The sequence below is a fragment of the Neofelis nebulosa genome, chromosome 8 (assembly GCF_028018385.1).
Source record: "Neofelis nebulosa isolate mNeoNeb1 chromosome 8, mNeoNeb1.pri, whole genome shotgun sequence".
Lineage (NCBI taxonomy): Eukaryota > Metazoa > Chordata > Mammalia > Carnivora > Felidae > Neofelis > Neofelis nebulosa.
This window is the reverse complement of record NC_080789.1, coordinates 18278964-18299212: the sequence shown is the minus strand read 5'-3', so window position 1 is coordinate 18299212 and position 20249 is coordinate 18278964. Positions and strand designations below refer to the sequence as shown.

General features: G+C 44.2%; 1 protein-coding gene across 1 annotated transcript in view; it reads right to left on the bottom strand.

Moving 5' to 3' along the window:
• Positions 1-20249, bottom strand: part of LOC131518992 (putative tetratricopeptide repeat protein 41) — an 87218-nt gene that overhangs the window by 11780 nt on the left and 55189 nt on the right. Inside the window, 4 exon segments of the mRNA XM_058741580.1 lie at positions 2465-2617; positions 3372-3519; positions 10027-10198; positions 17313-17452. Coding sequence (XP_058597563.1) covers positions 2465-2617; positions 3372-3519; positions 10027-10198; positions 17313-17452 — 613 coding nt within the window.

The following is a 20249-nucleotide window of genomic DNA, read 5'->3' as shown; positions in this document are numbered from 1 at the left end:
CACCCATAGGATGACACCTATACCCCTCTCCCAAACACAGGAACTGACAAAGAATCTCTCCTTGACCAAACTCCGCTCACAGCCTTCTCACTCTTTCTCAAACAGGCCTTAACTTTTAGACGTCTGTGTTCATTTCTGCACCGTCCAATTTTAGCAAGAATCCTGATAAGTCCGTTTAAAGAGGACTCCCCGCCCCCTGATGTCTGATCACTGTCAAAACCGGGTTCCTCATTCCCCGTCATACCCCAGGTGAGGTCTGATCATGCCAGCCTGCTTTCAGCAAGCATCCTGTTAGGTCGGGGGCACCTGGGTGGCTCAGTCGGTTGAGCGTCTGACTTCAGCTCAGGTCATGATCTCATGGTTCGTGAGTTCAAGCCCCACAGGGCTCATTGCTGTCAGTGCACAGCCTGCCTGGGATCCTCTGTCTCCCTCTCTCTCTGCCCCTCCCCCACTTGCACTCTCTCTCAAATATAAATAAACATTAAAAAATTTAAGAAAACATTAAAAAAAAAAAAAAAGAATCCCCTTAGGTCCATTGAGCTTGAATCCTCCTCACCCCCGATGTTTCTTCTCAGCAATTTTCCATCCACCGATCCCCCCCACACACAAATTCTCTTTGTATTGGGGGTTGTGTCCAATCTCTCCCCCTGCAAAACCTCACTGCAGGACCTGAAAAAAAGTCCACCTTATCTTTCTTTAACAAGTGTTACTGAGACAGGAAAAGCAAAGGGACTCCATGAGAGAAAAAGTTGTTTTTTCCCTTCTTTTCTGGCTTTTATTCTTGCTAGGACCTGCACCCCTACCCACTCTACACATGCCTCAGAAGGCAAAGAGCATATGTCCTCCTTGCCAGGGACAAGGAATTAATGATTTCTCAGGAATAGATAACATCTAAGGACAGGCCGGGCGAGAATGACCAGAAGAAGCCATCACGGGTACTCCAACGTTTTTTATTTATTTTTGGGACAGAGAGAGACAGAGCATGAACGGGGGAGGGGCAGAGAGAGAGGGAGACACAGAATCGGAAACAGGCTCCAGGCTCCGAGCCATCAGCCCAGAGCCTGACGCGGGGCTCGAACTCACGGACCGTGAGATCGTGACCTGGCTGAAGTCGGACGCTTAACCGACTGCGCCACCCAGGCGCCCCCATCACGGGTACTCCAGACCACCAGCACTAGACATCTCCACGCCAAGGACCCCTGGCTCCAAGAACTAACACCTGGGCCCTCATCTTTGATCTAGCTGGTTCCTGGATGCCTGAGGGGACATGTACGCCAGACCGCCATCCTCAGTAAAAACTCCCAGACCCCAAGCAAAAACGAGACTCGCGCTCTTTTCCTTTCTGAGTCTCCTGGACACCCCATCTATCTGTCTGTCTGTCTGTCTCTATCTCTGTCTCTGTCTCTGTCTCTCTCTCTCTCTGTCTCTCTCTCTATATATATATATATATATATTTTTTTTTTTTTTTTTTTTTCAGTAAACTCTGCTTTCACCTCCTGCTGGCTCACGTTTGATTTCCATCCTGCCTGAAGCCAAGGACTGCTTAGCTGGTCTCACAGCACCCTGCTCTGGGTCCCTGGGCCAGGCCTGCCCTGCATCATTATGAACAGTTTTTTCTCTAACAGCCTTAACATTGCCTTGTGTGGAGAGCAGAAGGAAAGCCCCAAATGTCACAGGAGAGGAAGGGGACTTCCCAAGCGAGGAGAGGAGAAGGAAAACACAGAGGGAAAGCCTGGGTCTTCCAGGAGGAGACCCATGGGGTGTGGCCCCACAGACAATGGAGCTGAGACCTGCACAGAATCAGGATATAAATACAGTTAACCCTTGAACCACGCTGGGGGGGGGGGGGGCGGGGGGGAGAGGGACACCAACCCCTGTGCAACTGAAAATGTGCATATCTTTTGACTCCCCAAAACTTTAATAGTGTACCGTTGACTGTGTTACTGATAACATAAGTAGTCAATTAGTACAGACTTGTATATCATACGTATTGTATATACTGTACTCTTACAACGAAATAAGCTAGGGAAAAGAAAATGTTATGAGGAAAATCATAAGGAAGAAAAAATGCATTTACAGTCCTGTACCGTATTTATTTTTTTTAAATCCATATATAAGTGGATCCACACAGTTCACACCTGTGTGGTTTAAGGGTCGGCTGTACATCTTCCTCACAAGGCCTGGGAGTGATTCAGGGAAACACAACAACATCACACTCCTTTGTATTTTTCGTACTGCAAAAACTTCTACACAATTCGTGGGCCAAGAGGTCCTTTCAAATACATTACAGTCAGTGTCCTGACAGACAGGGACAGAACTCTCAGGTTTCTGAACAAGGCTGCAGTCAAAGAAGTGAGGCACCCTCTATGGGTCAACCCCAGACCTCCCAGCCACTGGTATTTTGGTGGGGGGCAGGAGGGGGGAGGAGAAGACACTCTACTTAGAACGTTTGATATAAATTTACCTTTCACTCTCTTCTGGTAGAAAAGATAGTAAATCTGCTAAAAATTCCATAATTTCTCCAAGTAGGATATTTTTCTCACCAAACAAACTTCTCCTGATATTTAAGCATTCTTGAAGTCTCATTTTTGCAAGAGATGTGTCTCCAGCAGCAAATCTGAGAATAAAATGCATGTGTGTCTTTACTGGGTACGATATTATTGGCTACTTCATTGTACTATCAAAGGTAATTCTTACAAACATCTTTTATTTTATACAGAAAGAAACAGAACAGCAGAGCAGTTTCTAATATAGAGATTCAAGACCTTCACAGTGACTTATAAGGAAATAAGTGAATATCTTATAAGAAACTAGACACTATTCTCAACCCGATCACTATCAACACTTGGGCTAGGTACTATGTTGTGGGGCTGTCTTGTGTATTGTATAATGTGTAGCATCATCCTGGCCTCTACCCACTAGGTGTCAGTAAGAACCCCTCCAAATGCCTCCAGACATTACCAGAGGTGCCCTGAGGAGCAAAGTCACCCCTAGTTGAGAACCACAGAAGCAGAGGATAGAAATGCTAACATTCGACATTTCTTCACCCAGTTAGATGGAAAATGGATTAACAAGTGTGGCTTAAGAATCTTAATCTTGGGGCACCTGGGTAGTTCAGTTGTTTAAGAGGCCGACTCTTAATTGCAGCTCAGGTCATGATCTCAAGGTTTGTGAGTTCAAGCCACACATCGGACTCTGTGCTGACAGCGTGGAGCCTGCTTCGGATCCTCTGTCCTCCTCTCTCTGCGCCCCCCCACTCATGCTACATTCTTTCTCTCAAAAACAAATAAATGTTAAAAAAAAAAAAAAAAGTTAACAATAAAAACTAGTACAGAAAACAATAATTTTTCAAGAAAAAAATTCGTGTTTACATCAGAACACCTTCGGTGTATTTCACGGTAGCCTGGTCACAGGGGTTGTTGTCCAAAAAGCTGGAAATTTCAGTAGCACATTCCAAAATATGATTTTCTTTTAAGTACTTTTCACTTGCTGACTTTACCAGGTTGTTCAGCACTCTGCCTGCAGAGAATACATTTTGGCAAAGAAGACGATGCTTAAGGTTTTTTTGTTCTACAAAAGACTTAAGATGTCAATAGGCAGAGCATTTAACATCATTTCTTCATCACTGCCAATAGCCAGGATTTTCTTAATAAATCAATTCCTGGCCTACATTGCACAGGGCTTGGTTTTCGTACAACGAATTTGTGTGTGCACAGCAATTACAAGGCTAAAGAGCTACGACAACAGATTGGAACCGAATTCTGAGACCATTTTGCAAATGAGTAGATCAGAAATTAAGTAAGAATATGGATCATCACTGTGGTAGCCAAGTCCTACAGAAGGCAGCCAGCACAGTCTTGCAATAATAATAAAATGATAAAGCTTACAACAAGAAGCACATGAATTAGCCCTATAAATCCAACTAAGAAATCATGAGCTATCCCTAGATACACACTGCCTTGGGGATGTACCTTCTGCAAAGGCCCAGCATCTTGCTCCTTTATTGAGAGTTATATATTCTGACACTAATACAGAGTCCTAAAATGCAGAAAGGATTTTCTAAGCCCTACTTTGTTGGGAAGAGAAAAAGCCCCAACAATGTTACCAGAAGGCATTAGTCCAGCATTGGTGGCAGTGAAGAAAATCAGACTTAACTCCCTGTGCTATGGAATTCAGTTGTGATTATAGAAGATTACCATGACACTGTCAAGAGGCATCTTTTCCGTCGTCAGTGGGACCACATTCACTGCCCCACCCCCACCTCACCCAGGGCCTCACGTCTTTCACTTGGGCATCAGGGAGGGATAGAGCCATGTACCCGATCTCCCAATGTCCCCTCTCACCTGCCATGTAGTCCATTCTCCACACCGCAGCAAAAGTGGTCTCAAAACAGAAATCGGATGATGCCATCCCCAGCCTAACTCTCTGTAACGGCTTCCCCCTCACTGAGAATAAAATCCCAATGCTTGCCCAAGGCCCGACACAATTCGGGCCCAGCTGCCTCCTGCCCTTTGCTCAGGGAGGCTCTTCCCACGGCCGGCACAGGCCAAGCCCCTTCCCACCCCAGGGCTCTGCACATGCTGTCTCCTTTGCCAGGACCACATGTCTCAACTTAAATGCCCTCTTGACCCTTCAGAGGCAGACCCTCCCCCTGCTTAAGCTCTACCTGCGGCTCCTCTGTGTCTTCCATTGTATTTATTACAACCTGCAATCATTGTGTGTTACCTGTCACCTCCATTAGAGGGCAGTGTTGGTGACTGTCCTGCTCACTGTACTGGGTTCAGCAAAGCCTTGGGTGCATCGCAGGTGCTCAGCACACAGTTCTTGAATGTATCAGCTCTGGCCAGGCTGGAATCCTTGCCCCTCTCCCTTTATCTGCTCTCTTGGGCCCTGAATCCCGGCCTGACTCTTGTCAGAAGCCTGGAGCTATAGTGGGTCCCCATCAAAGTTGCTGATAAGGACATTGATCTACCCCCAAGCATCTCTTTTCAGCGGGACCCCACCCCTCCTGCTGGTTTGACCTCCTTGGGGAAACACACTTGTCTACCCCATGCCAAGGTCTGCTCAATTCCTTGGAGCTCTGTACTTTGAACTGCCCAGCTGGCTTTGGAAGGCCAGTCCCAGAACCCACCTAAGTGCTCGTGGTTCCCTCCCTGGTATCCTCTGCTCACCAAGGTCCTAGCATGCCTGTAACCAGTCCTGCCTGCATGAGGGTGCCTCAGAAGCTATACTCTGTATATCAAGGATTATAGCTTCATACACATCAATGCTAGAAGAGATTCTGTATAGTGAGGAGTTATCGCAGACAGACTTTAGGGTCAGACAGGCCTAGCTTGAACTCCCAGCTCCAAATCTGCTAGCTGTGGGAGCTGAAGTCGTTTAAATTATTCTATCTTTCTGACCTTCAGTTCCCTCGTCTATAAAATGGGGGTAGCAATACATACCACATCAGGTATATTTGAAGATAAAAGATCATGAGCATAAAGTGTCATACATAACAAGCATTCAACAAATGAGAACTATTACTATCAAAGTGGATTTATAGATGATATCTAGTGAGGAGAAGTGGCTTGCCCAAGGTGACCTTTGATCTTCTAGCTATGGTGGTAGATTGCAAAAACAGCCGTAACCCCCATGCCAACTTGTACTGATTCCCCTTTGCAATGTCACTCTATGCCTCCTCCCATCAAGAGGTGGAGTCTCTCCCCCACTCACAGCAATGGACAGATCATCTAATCAAAACATCAACAAGGAAACAATGGCTTTGAATGACACATTGGACCAGGTGGACTTAACAGATATATTTAGAATATTTCATCCTAAAGCAGCAGAATATACATTCTTCTCCAGTGCACATGGAATGTTCTCCAGAATAGACTATATACTTGGACACAATTTAGCCCTCAGCAAGTACAAAAAATCGAGATCGTACCATGCATATTTTCAGACCACAACACTATGAAACTCGAAATCAACCACAAGAAAAAAATTGGAAAGGTAACAAATACTTGGAGACTGGAGAACATCCTACGAAAGAATGAATGGGCTAACCGAGCAGCTGAAGAGGAAATTAAGAAGTATATAGAAGTCAATGAAAATGATAACACCACAACCCAAAATCTCTGGGACGCAGCAAAGGCGGTCATAAGAGGAAAGTATATAGGAATCCAGGCCTTCCTAAAAAAGGAAGAAAGATCTCAGATACACAACCTAACCTTATGCCTTAAGGAGCTGGAAAAAGAACAGCAAATAAAACCCCAAACCAGCAGAAGACAGGAAATAATAAAGATTAGAGCAGAAATTAATGATATAGAAAACAAACAAACAAAAAAACAAACAAACAGGGGCGCCTGGGTGGCTCAGTCGGTTAAGCGGCTGACTTCAGCTCAGGTCATGATCTCGCGGTCCGTGAGGGCTGTGAGTTCGAGCCCCGCGTCGGGCTCTGTGCTGACAGCTCAGAGCCTGGAGCCTGTTTCAGATTCTGTATCTCCCTCTCTCTGACCCTCCCCTGTTCATGCTCTGTCTCTCTCTGTCTCAAAAATAAATAAATGTTAAAAAAAAAAAACAACAGTAGAACAGATCAATGAAACCAGAAGCTGGTTCTTTGAAAGAATTAACAAAATTGATAAACCACTAGCCAGTTTGATCAGAAAGAAAAAGGAAAGGACCCAAATAAATAAAATCAAGAATGAAAGCGGAGAGATCACAACCAACACAACAGAAATAAAAACAATAATAAGAGAATATTATGAGCAATTATATGCCAATAAAATGGGCAATCTGGAAGAAATGGACAAATTCCTAGAAACATATACACTACCAAAACTGAAACAGGAAGAAATAGAAAATTCGAACAGACCCATAACCAGTAAAGAAATCGAATTAGTAATCAAAAATCTGCCAAAAAACAAGAGTCCAGGGCCAGATGGCTCTCCAGGGGAATTCTACCAAACACTTAAGGAAGAAGTAACACCTATTCTCTTGAAGCTGTTCCAAAAAATAGAAATGGAAGGAAAACTTCCAAACTCTTTCTATGAGGCCAGCATTACCTTGATTCTAAAACCAGGCAGAGACCCCACCAAAGAGGAGAACTATAGACCAATTTCCATGATGAACATGGATGCAAAAATCCTCAACAAGATATTAGCCAACCGGATCCAACAATACATTAATAAAATTATTCACCATGACCAAGTGGGATTTATACCTGGGATACAGGGCTGGTTCAATATCTGCAAAACAATTAACATGATTCATCACATCAATAAAAGAAAGGACAAGAACCATATGATCCTCTCAATAAATGCAGAGAAAGCATTTGACAAAATACAGCATCCTTTCTTGATAAAAACCCTCAAGAAAGTAGGGATAGAAGGATCATACCTCAAGATCATAAAAGCCATATATGAACGACCCAATGCTAACATCATCCTTAATGAGCCAGAAAAGACCCCGAATAGCCAAAGCAATTTTGAAAAAGAAAACCAAAGCAGGAGGCATCTCAATCCCGGACTTCAAGCTGTATTACAAAGCTGTAATCATCAAGACAGTATGGTACTGGCACAAGAACAGACACTCAGATCAATGGAACAGAATAGAGAACCCAGAAATGGACCCACAAACATTAGTGGCCATCTAATCTTTGACAAAGCAGGAAAGAATATCCAATAGGATAAAGACAATCTCTTCAGCAAGTGGTGCTGGGAAAACTGGACAGCGACATGTGGAAGAATGAACCTGGACCACTTTCTTACACAATTCACAAAAATTCAAAATGGATGAAAGACCTCAATGTAAGACAGGAAGCCATCAAAATCCTCAAGGATAAAGCAGGAAAAAACCTCTTTGATCTTGCCCGCAGCAACTTCTTACTCAACACGTCTCCAGAGGCAAGGGAAACAAAAGCAAAAATGAACTACTGGGACCTCATCAAAATAAAAAGCTTCTGCACAGTGAAGGAAACAATCAGCAAAACTAAAAGGCAACCAACAGAATGGGAGAAGATATTTGCAAACGATGTATCAGATAAAGGATTCGTATCCAAAATCTATAAAGAACTTATCAAACTCAACACCCAAAAAACATATAATCCAATGAAGAATGGGCAAACAACATGAATAGACACTTCTCCAAAGAATAAATTCAAATGGCCAACCGACACATGAAAAAATGCTCAACTTCACTCATCATCAGGGAAATACAAATCAAAACCACACTGAGATACCACCTGACCCCTGTCAGAATGGCTAACATTAACAACTCAGTCAACAACAGATGTTGGCAAGGATGCAGAGAAAGAGGATCTCTTTTGCATTGTTGGTGGGAATGCAAGCTGGTGCAGCCACTCTGGAAAACAGTATGGAGGTTCCTCAAAAAACTAAAAATAGAACTACACTGCGACCCAGAAATTGCACTACTAGGCATTTATCCAAGGGATACAGGTGTGCTGTTTCTAAGGGACATACGCACCCCCATGTTTATAGCAGCACTATCAACAATGGCCAAAGTATGGAAAGAGCCTGAATGTCCATCGATGGATGAATGGATAAAGAACATGTGGTATATATAGACAATAGGGTATTACTCAGCAATCAAAAAGAATGAAATCTTGCCACTTGCAACTACATGGATGGAACTGGAGGGTATTATGCTAATATCAGTCAGAGAAAGACAAATATCATATGACTTCAGTCATATGAGGACTTTAAGAGACAAAACAGATGAACATAGGGGAAGGGAAGCAAAAATAATATAAAAACAGGGAGGGGGACAAAACAGAAGAGACTCATAAATATGGAGAACAAACAGAGGGTTACTGGAGGGGGTGTGGGAGGGGGGATGGGCTAAATGGGTAAGGGGCTTAAGGAATCTACTCCTGAAATCATTGTTGCACTATATGCTAACTAATTTGGATGTAAATTTAAAAAAATAAAATAAAACATAAATAAATAAAATTAAAGAAAGAGGTGGAGTCTCTCTCCACCTTTGAGAGAAGGCTGGTGACTCACTTTGACCAATCGAATGCTGCTGAAGGGGCTCTGTGCCAGTTCTAAGCCTAGGTTAGTGCCTGGGCACAGGCTTCTGCTCCCCTCCTTTTGGAATCCTGTGAGCCACCAAGTGAACGGGCCCTCGCTATCCTCCTGCAGGATGAGGAACCCATGGTCCAGCCACCCCGTCATCTGAGGAGACAACCACCAGACATCTACATGAAGCCGTGGTAGACCAGGCAGCCATGTTGGCCAGGCCTGCTGATCTCAGACACTCGCGTGAGCCCAGCGCTCATCTGCCGAGTCCACCCCACACCTGTGGAAGGCCCCCAGCCAACCCACAGACGATGGACAATGGTAAATGGCCATTGTTGGAATGGCTGAGCTTTGGGGTGGTTTGTTATACAACAAAAGCTAATGAATGCAGCCATTTCAATATGGCACAAGTCTAGAATCCTTCAGCTTAGTCTGACTGTAAATCAGTGGGTCGAAAATGCTTAATATCTTCATTCACTAAACATTCTTTGTCTCTGCTCTATTAGCGGTACCACAGCAGCCTCGGGCATCAAATGCTGGAGAATAAAGCAACGGCTCCCTTGAGGACCTAACTATATGCCAGGCACCATTCTGCATGTCTCACGGTCTCTTACGAACACCTCTAGTCTCACAACAACGTGCAATCGACACTCTTTTTATCCGTCCCTTATAAATATGAAAAAGGTGCCCCAGAAAGGTTGAGTCATGCGTCTAAGGGCAGAGAGCCAGTAAGTGGAGAGGTGAGATTCAAACCCAGAAAGGCAGGCTTCAGAGTCCTCTGAACGGCCCCCTTCCTGAGGCACAACACAACGGCCTTCAACATGCCCTAAGGCTGCTCTGTCAGAAGAGGAGGGTTAATGGTCAACCCTCACCTGCCCGCCAAAATACTCAAGTGCACAAAAGCACATACACCCACTCCCCTTTCTTGGTGGGTGGGAATAGCCAAGAGTCGATCTACCTCTGAAACCCATCGGGTTATTCTCTCTGCACGTGTCCGCCATACCTTTTTGCTTCACTAAGTCCTGGCCGTCTTTCACGTCGCTGGGGGAAATATCCATCAGGTTCGACCATGCTCTCTGGAAACACTGGAACTCCTCCTGAGTCATCCCTACTTCAAGATAGAGTTCTCCAGTAGCATTCTGTACTTTGGGAAGCATCTCTGTCAGGGACTGAGTCTGCACAAAATGAAAAGGACACCAGTCCTGAGGGAACTCCGCATGAGATTGGGCACAGTAGCCACCCACCCAAGAGAGGCTCGTTTTATAATGAACTTGCAAAAGACGGTAGGCTTTACATTGTTTCTTTTCTTAGAGAATTCTAAATATTTATAAAAGGATGAAATCGCTATTGGGAGACATTGTAAACTAAAACCAAATTTGGGGAAATGTTTTCAGAGGTTGTTAGTTAAGAGTCGTAACAAATATTTTTGAAGAATGATATGACAATGTCTCACATATGTTAAAGTTCCCAGGGAAGGTTTTATCTAGCATTCAAATGAACACCCAAAAACACTATCTAAATGGCCCTTGAATTCCAGGGTGACCAGACATCTGTTTATTTTACATTTGACACATTTTTGCTTAGAGACTCGAATTTAGATTCCCTTTGGCATCCGACTTATGCTCAGGTCATGATCTCATGCTCTGTGAGTTCGAGCCCCACATTGGGCTCTCTGCTGACAGTGTAGAGCCTGCCTGGGATTTTCTCTCTCTCTCTCTCAAAATAAATAATAAACTTTAAAAAAAATAAATTCCTGGGGCGCCTGGGTGGCGCAGTCGGTTAAGCGTCCGACTTCAGCCAGGTCACGATCTCGCGGTCCGTGAGTTCGAGCCCCGCGTCAGGCTCTGGGCCAATGGCTCGGAGCCTGGAGCCTGTTTCCGATTCTGTGTCTCCCTCTCTCTCTGCCCCTCCCCCGTTCATGCTCTGTCTCTCTCTGTCCCAAAAATAAATTTAAAAAAAAAATGTTGAAAAAAAAAATAAATTCCTGGGCGCCTGGGTGGCTCAGTCGGTTGAGTGTCCAACTTCGGCTCAGGTCATGATCTCACAGTTTGTGGGTTCGAGCCCCGCATCAGGCTCTGTGCTGACAGCTTGGAGTCTGGAGCCTGTTTTGGATTCTGTGTCTCCCTCTCTGCCCCACCCCACTCATGTGCTGTCTCTGTCTCAAAAATAAATAAACATTAAAAAAAATTTTTTTTAATAAATTCCCTTTACTGGTTCAGCATATTTATTTCAGGGGCACTTAAATCACTCCTCTACCAAAACTTTTTCAACACATAAGAACACTCCAGTTGGTTACAATCTTCTAAATGTCCGATGCAAGAAATTAGTTAAAGATGGGTTATCTTGCTATTAATATCCCATTTCAGAAAACATAACATTAACAAGAATATCTGTGAGTACGTTTGGTAACAAGTAATACCCTATTCAAATGAACCACCATCATCACTGGGTATGTAATAGTTTATGCTATACCGTGGTGTTAGCCAGGAAAGGACTGACTGATCCTGGCTCCCTGGCCTGAATTCTTCCTGCTCTCCTGTGCCTACTGAAAGTGCTCTTCGTGTCACACTGACCTTCTGCAGCTTGACCCAAGAGCTTTCCAACAGGTGTCTGGGAAATGGGTTACCTCTGCTCTGAGATACTGACCCCCTGAGCCCTGGAGGCAGCCAGGTGTGGTACGGCACCTCTGGGCCCACAGGCCTGTAGTTCTTTCACACGTCCGTCATATGTATCTTTAGAAGTGCCCCCTTTCTCAGCAGCCATCCTGGACCTAGATCTAGATCTATCCTAGACCCCTACTGCTCGCACTTCCTATCCTCCACTTCAAAGATGGCGTCCATGCTGGCTGTACTGACAAAGCCTCAGATTGCCCTCAGGTAGTGGTTCGGTTTACAACTGGCTGCAAGCAACAGCAAACCCAAATGAACAGTGACTTGATTTCTCTTCCATGCAAAAGTCAGGAAGTGGGTGGCCCAGAGCTACAGACACACCACAGTGTCAGAGACTCAGATACCTTTTGTCTTGTTGCTTGACCCTGCCTGACCTCCATTCCCAAGGATGCCTCTTTGTCTAAAACAGCTGCTGCGTCTCCAGCCATTGTATCCACAATCCAACCAGCAGGAAGGAGGAAAGAGGAGAAGGTCAGACTCTTCACTTCATGAAAACTTCTTAGAAGTTATCCATATCACTCTCACTTACATCTCATCATCCAAAACTTAGGCATGAGCTCATATCTAGCTTCAAGGAAAGCTGGGAAACTTAGTCTTCTTTCCAAACAATCATTTGTCAGGCTAAACATTCAGGAGGGGGCACATTGCTTACTATGAAAGGGGGAAATAGATATCAGGAAATTGCAGTCTGGTATACTTCATTTACCCTTTTCTTTTAAATTTCAACTTAGCCCTGTGTTCACCCATTTTCTTCCCTCCTCTCTATCTCAGAGGAAGAAGTGCCCAACCTCCTTTCCAAGAACTCACCCCTCCCTGAACTGTCAGAGTCCTGTTCCCCTCACAGAGTCCCCATGGGCATCTCCAATCTGCCCCTCTCCTTGGCTCCTGTTCTGCTCCACACAAACACACATATCCTGGATCAAACCTCACCTGAAGTCGATAATATCGTGACTTTTCATCTTTCTGCTTTCACTGACAAGCTTCTCAAACTAATAGCAATACATGCTGCTTCTCCATTTCATTATCACACATTTGTCTCTTAAAGCCCTACAGTTCGGTTCCTCCCACATATGTCCCCTTCCGTCTCTCGGGTTACCATTGACGCCCCACTCACCAGACCTAAGGGCCTTCCTTCAGTCCTCATTTGTCCAGTCCTCTAAGCAGCCCTCCTTCCTTGGCTTGGAGGAAATATGATATCCCGACCCTCTTCTAATCTCTTACTGCTTCACAAGGTCTTTTTTCTCCTTTTAAGTATACATAACTTCCCAGTAACCAACTCCTACCATCACTCAGAGGTCCTTGTTTCCCTGGTCTCAGCACTCACATGTATGTAGATGCCCCCCAGCCTCTCTCCAGATTTCCAGCCCTACCTTTCCCCCAGCTGGCTGGAGAACCCACTTGGGTATCTTGCCCCAGCTGCAAATGCGGTAGCTTAAACATGTAAAATGTATTGTCTTCCTCTCCATATCAGCTTCCTCTTCGGATCTCCCCACCCCTGTCAACCAGACTCAAGTCCTCAGGGGTTCCTTGAGGCCTCCCCGTGTCCCGGCCATGTTTCCGGTCAGCCTGAGCGGGGCAGAAGCCCCAGGCACGGCAAGCGGGACAGCTCCCAGCCCCCTGCCAGGCCACCGTGGTCCCGCAGCCCTTGAGTCTCACTGCCCATGTGGCCCACTCATCAGTGTGGCAAATGCGGTGGAATATGGTCAAGCTTCCTTTTGATGAAAACATCTTTTATTCTAACTCCAGACTATCTACTTCTTGAGGGCAGAGACCCCACAATCCCAGCTCTGAGCTTCATGGGCACTCAGTAAATACGTGTTTATATTCACAGTGGTTGAAGCACTCACAGAGTTCCATTCTTAGGTCATGGTCTGCACTGGCCACGTGACCTTCAGAGCACTGGCTGAGCTATGCACCTGCTATGCATGACCTCAATGGATGTGTACAGAAATGCTACGAAATGGGGATTATTACTCCTCTATTACGCCTGGGGAAACTGAGGCTCCAGAGATTCAGTAAGTCACCCCAGCCCACATGGCTAGCAAGGAGGAAAGGAAGGATGTCTCACCTAGACCTCCTATCTCCAAAGCTCTGCCCTATATACATTTTCTTAACAAGTGAGCTCCCGATGCATAACCAGAGGCCCCTTCACAAAAGTATCTTCTGGATTTCCAGCTGCCTGGGGTACCTGCTGTGAGACTGGAGTGGGGAGAGTCATGAGACCTACTTTTTTTGTAAGTTTATTTATTTATTTTGAGAGAGACAGAGTGTGTGTACATGCTCATGAGTGGGGAAGGGGCAGAGAGAGAGAGAGAGGAGAGAATCCCAAGCAGCTCAGCACAGAGCCGGACATGGGGCTCGAGCTCAGAAACTGTGAGATCATGACCAGAGCCGAAATCAAGAGTCAGACACTTAACCAAATGAGCCACACAGGCACCGGAGACCTACTTTTTTTTTTTTTTTTTTTTAACAATTAAATCAGTTTCTCAACCTGAGCACCACTGACATTTGGGGCAGGCTAACTCCGAGTTGTGCGTGTGTGTGGAGTGGAGTGAGGGGGTGTCCTATGCACGTGGGGTACATAGCAGTGCCCCTGGCTTCTCCCCACTAGATGCCGGTAGCAACCCTGCCCTCCGCAAGCTGTGACAACCAAAAATCTCTCCGGCGTTGCCATATACTCCCATGGGGGCAAAACTGCCTCCCCATTGAAAAGCATGCATTCAAGTTTTTCAATAACTTCAGCAGAAGTAGCGAGGACAGTGATAGAAGTACAGAATGAGAACACGTCACAAATAATGAGAACCTCCCCCTTCTAGAAGGGTGGGCACCTACTTCAAAGACGTCGTCGTCGTCACCAAAGTAGTTTCAGAACGTCTCTTTTGGAAGTACCCTCAGAGCCTGAAGAAAATCCTTTCAATAATCTCCACGGTGGCTAGTCCCACAGAACTCTACCAAAATTATTTTGAGAGCGGAATCCTAAGATTGATGCCTCCCAAAGGAGTTCTCTGAAGAGGGAAATGCCCTTCGAAGGTCTAAGCTCTGACACGCCTCCTGCGAAGCTGCCTTGTCGGTTCACAGCCATGTATTTTACAGATGATGCTTCATCACCGTTGGGGACGTTGGCAGTGACTTCCAGCCAGACACGGAGCTCCGTGCGGGCAGAGACTGCGCCCGCCTCGCTCACCGCTCTCGTCCCAACTCCTGGCACAGTGCTCAGGCGAGGCTGGGCCCTCAGTGAGTAGATGAATGAGTGAATGACTAAGTGAATGACTGCAACCAGGCCTTCAGTGATTACCTAATAAGATAACTGGTGCTCTCCAGAGAGACACCTGTCAGTGATGAACATCTGGATCTCATGGGGGAAAAAAAATCGGGGGTGCAGGGGGAAAGTCCACAGTCATAAGAAGACAGCAGAGAATCACTGGACTCCAGTCCCTGAAAGACCAAGGAGTGGCCAAAATTGTATAAATCAAGCTCTCTTATTATTTCTAACCTAGGCCTCCGTTACTTTATAACCCATAGACAGCACTCACAAAACAGCAACTATGTGCCATACATCGTGTGCAGTGGGTTGTACGCTTTCTTACTTGACCCTGTTAACAACCCCTTGAGGTCAAAATTCTTGCCAAGGTCACACAACAGTAAGTGCCAAAGCACTTTAAATTTGGGTCAGCCCGAAAACCTCACATGCTCTATTTACTACCCTGTGTTGCCTTCTAAGGACATGAAGTTATTTGCAAATTCAGACTGACTCACTGATTCATTTATGAGGCACCTGTAAGTTGTAATACGCCACGGAGGACACAAAACTGGTAAATAAGCATGGTCTCCACCATAGAGATACTTATAGTGGTAGGTCTTCTTAATCTCTTTAGATAGAATTCCTTCCAGGGCACCTGGGTGGCTCAGTCAGTTAAGCATCCGACTTTGTCTCAGGTCATGATTTTGCACTCCGTGAGTTCAAGCCCCACATCAGGGGAGCCTGCTTTGGATTCTGTGTCTCCCTCTCTCTCTGCCCTTCCCCCACTCACAGTCTGTCTTTCTCCCCCTCTCTCTCTCAAAAATAAATAAACATTAAAAAAAAATGTTTTAAAGAATTCCTTCTATAAAGATGTGTGTGATGGGGGCAGAGGCAGTGTTTTATCAAAACTTGAAGGTCTTTGTTTTAAAATAAAAACAGTTTTGTCTTCGGTTATACCACTCTTGGTCTACTGAAATCAGTAAAAATTTATAATTATTTTAAAGGGCAGTTAAATGTCATCATAAACATAGTTATGCATTATGAATAAAACTTTCAGTGTATTCAAGAAAGCCAAAGTTAGTATTTCCAAAAAAATCAACATAGAGACAAGATAATCAACCTTCCCCAACATCTTTGTGAAAATTACAACCAATTAAAACCGTAACCAAGACCTTAATCGGTCTGTTATTAGTTCATTTCAATCAATTATTCTTTTTTTTTTTTTTTTTTTTTTTGCTTTATCAACATTCCTCTTTTCCCCCCACAAACTGGCACCTATTCTATATATTCCTTCAAAAATGACTCCTATCTATTCACTTCTTGTCATCATTAATCTACAGTTTGGGGTATGGATTAAAGTTAGCTTCTTCTCTAATTGATGTAATTAATTTTTTATTTGTTATTTATTGTTAATTCCTCTCTTTGTGGACTAACTTACAAAGGAACAAAGGTAAGTGATGGCTGAAAATATCTAACACAAAAGGAATCACATCTGAATGATTTAAAGCAATTTCCCTCCAGATGGCCAACTGACTCATGAAAAAGTGCTTGACATCACTCATCATCAGGGAAATACAAATCAAAACCACACAGAGATACCACCTGACCCCTGTCAGAATGGCTAACATTAACAACTCAGGCAACAACAGATGTTGACGAGGATGCGGAGAAAGAGGATCTCTTTTGCATCGTTGGTGGGAATGCAAGCTGGTGCAGCCACTTTGGAAAACAGTATGGAGGTTCCTCAAAAAACTAAAAATAGAACTACCCTATGACCGAGCAATTGCACTACTAGGCATTTATCCAAGGGATACAGGGGTGCTGTTTCGAAGGGACACATGCACCCCCATGTTTATAGCAGCACTATTGACAATAGCCAAAGTATGGAAAGGGCCCAAATGTCCATCGATGGATGAATGGATAAAGAACATGTGGTATATATAGACAATGGGGTATTACTCGGCAATCCGAAAGAATGAAATCTTGCCATTTGCAACTACGTGGATGGAACTGGAGGGTATTATGCTAAGCGAAATTAGTCAGTCAGAGAAAGACAAATATCATAGGACTTCACCCATATGAGGACTTTAAGAGACAAAACAGATGAACATAGGGGAAGGGAAATAAAAATAATATAAAAACAGGGAGGGGGACCAAACATAAGAGACTCTTAAATATGGAGAACAAACAGGGGGTTACTGGAGGGGTTGTGGGAGGGGGGATGGGCTAAATGGGTAAGGGGCACTAAGGAATCTACTCCTGAAATCATTGTTGCACTATAAGCTAACTAACTTGGATGTAAATTAAATAAATTATATGAAAAATTAAAAATTTTTAAATTAAAAAAAAATAAAAAAATAAAGTGGCTTCCCACTTTACCTGCACTAACATGTTCTCGACAGTCAAGAATAATCCTTCTGCTTCATTGATCTTGCCCATAAGCTTCAGAAATTTCACAATAAAGAACATTAATTGGCATTTGTCCATGGTGGTAACCTCAAAAAGCCTGCATTCCAGCACTAGAATGGAAGTAAAGGTAAATAAACCTAAAGCATATTCAGAAAGGAACAAAGAGCATCCAATACTTAATCTTGACACAGGAGTTAAACACATTATCCACACTTCAGTATTTCTCTCTCAAGGGATTAGCTTTTTGCTTTTATGAATGTTTACATATATTACCAAGTATTTCAAACAATGACATAAACAACAACTCTAATGCTTTTAAATGATCTTTTGATACGTAAAATTTGAAAACCAGAGAGTCAAAGAGTATTTCTATAGTGCAGTCTATATAATCCTGCAATTTGAACTTGGGGGGCATTGTCAGGCAAGAATAAAAAGGTGTTTAAATTACTTACACAATTCTGCCCTCTGTTGTAACTATCTTGAATTACTGGCTTTGACAGAAAGAACAAAATGTTAAAAGGACCAAATAAGGAACATACTGTGTGTGTCTGTGTGTGTGTGTTTGTGTGTGTGTGTGTGTTATACCCTATTATATACAAATGAAAATACACAGAATTTTTTAACTTGAAGATTCAGTTAAATACATGGTACTACAAAGTCATCATTTTCAGAATTTTTCTTCCCAAACATCCCAGTATACGAACTTCTACATTTGACGACTGTTTCATTTCAAATTATTGCATCTAATCTGCTGGACAAAAATATATTCCTTGTTCTTCATCTGTTCCATCGCTCACGCTGTAGGCCACCCAGACAATGAATGCACTCCTGTTTTCCTTCTGCCAACTTCTCCAGGGATCACCATTTGTGCACAGTACAAACATTTATTGAACATCTACTATGTGTCAGACAATATCCCAGGCTCCCAACAAAAAGCATTGCAGCCCTCAGCACCACAGAGAGGCCAGGAGGCTTTGAACCAAAGCCGTAGTGCTTCGAGTCCAAGAGCTAAAACCAAATCAGAGTCAAGGGAGAGAGACAAGACTCTCGTCCACAGTGGCCATCCAAGCAAACGGACCTAAGGTGGGTATGAGAAATGGTGGGTCAAGCCAAGTGACAAAGGAATCTAAGAACTGTAAGTAGCTGCTTAGAGCAGCTGAGGGTGGTCTGGACAAAGAGCTAAGGGATGGGCCCTTGCCCAGGGCCGGCTTGGTCTTGCAAATTCTATGAGGATTACCAGGTCCAGCCCACCTGTCAAGGGCTCAGGTGGGAATGGACTATGTTCATTCACTATGTTCCACACTCAATTTAACAATCTCAGTGCTCCAACAAATCTTCATTCATGAACCCTTCCTGCCACTGACCACATCTTCATGTTCATTTACTTAGCACAAACATATAGTTGGGATAGATAAGAAAATAACTTTTCTCACTATAAAACTAGTATGTGTACATTATAGGAAAATTGAGAAATAGAGAAAAGTACAAAGAAGAAATCACTCATAATTGCATCATTCAAAGATAATCTGCATTAACATATTGTTGTATGCACCTCTGATCTTTTGCATGTATCCAAACACATTTTTTTAATGTTTATTTTTGAGAGAGAGAGAGAGAGCACACGAACGGAGAGGGGCAGAGACAGGTGGGGGACAGAGGCTCCAAAGAGGGCTCTGCACTGACAGCAGAGAGCCCGATATGAGGCTCAAACTCATGAACCTCGAGATCATGACCTGAGCTGAAGTTGGACACTTAACCGACTGAGCCACCCAGATGCTCCATACACATTTTTTAAAAACAAACTTGAGGGGCACCTGGGTGGCTCAGTTGGTTAAGCATCCGACTCTTGATTTCAGCTCAGGTCATATCTCACAGTTGTGGGATCAAACACTGTTTCGGGCTCAGAGCAGATCTCAGAGCCTGCTTGGGATTCTCTCTCTCTCTCTCTCTCTCTCTCTCTCTCTCTCTGCCCCTCTATTGCTTGTGCTCTCTCTGTCTCTCAAAATAAATAAACTTATTTATAAACTCTCTCAAAAAAAAATAAACTTGAGATCATCCTATACATTATGTGTTGTTTTTTTTTAAGTTAATGGTCTCTTTATGGGGTGTGGGGGGGGGGACGACTAACATTTACAGCTTGGAATGGGCGTAAAGTTTAACTGCCCGAATAGCAGTGTTGATGGTTGCACTAGAATCCACAGCCACAGCCTTCTCTGCTGGCTCCAAGCCATGGTTTCAGACAGGTTTAAAAATGGAGTATAAAGATGCCCCCCCGCCGCCCCGGTAAAGTTTTCTTTTTAAAATCTTGTGTGAATGGTGACAGCCCCACATCCATTTCGCTCTAGTAAAATGCGATCAACGTTACCATCACATGTGGCATGCCAGCGGGACGTGTGTCATCTTCAACACGGTTCTGGACACACCAAGTATAAGAAAGCCATCCTGCTAAGTGGGGCTACATCCAGACAGTTTATCCTTCATACAAATGAATATAAATTCAAACCATGAAAAGAACCATGAAAGAGATGGTGATATGAACTACGGGAGGTTTCTCCATAGAAATGACAATTGAGCTGAGAGTTTAAAAAAGAATAGAAGCTGTTGCAGCAAAATGAGGGAGGGAGGGTGTAAAAATTCTGGGCAGAGGAAGAGCACAATGCAAAGGCTCTAGGGCAGGAAAAAGCAAGGTGCTTAGGGGACTGAAGAGCAGAGAGAGCGAGCTGTTTGGTTCAGGATCAGGGTGGAGATATAGGAAGGGGCCATTCAGCAGCCACACCATGCCCGGTGCTGCTGTGGGTGCCAGGAACACAGCAGTGAACACAAGAGGCAGAGTCCTCCTTTCGTGGAGCTTACATCCCAGCAGCTGGGAGGGTCAGAGAGGAGAGGGCAGCAGGGAGCAGAGACAGA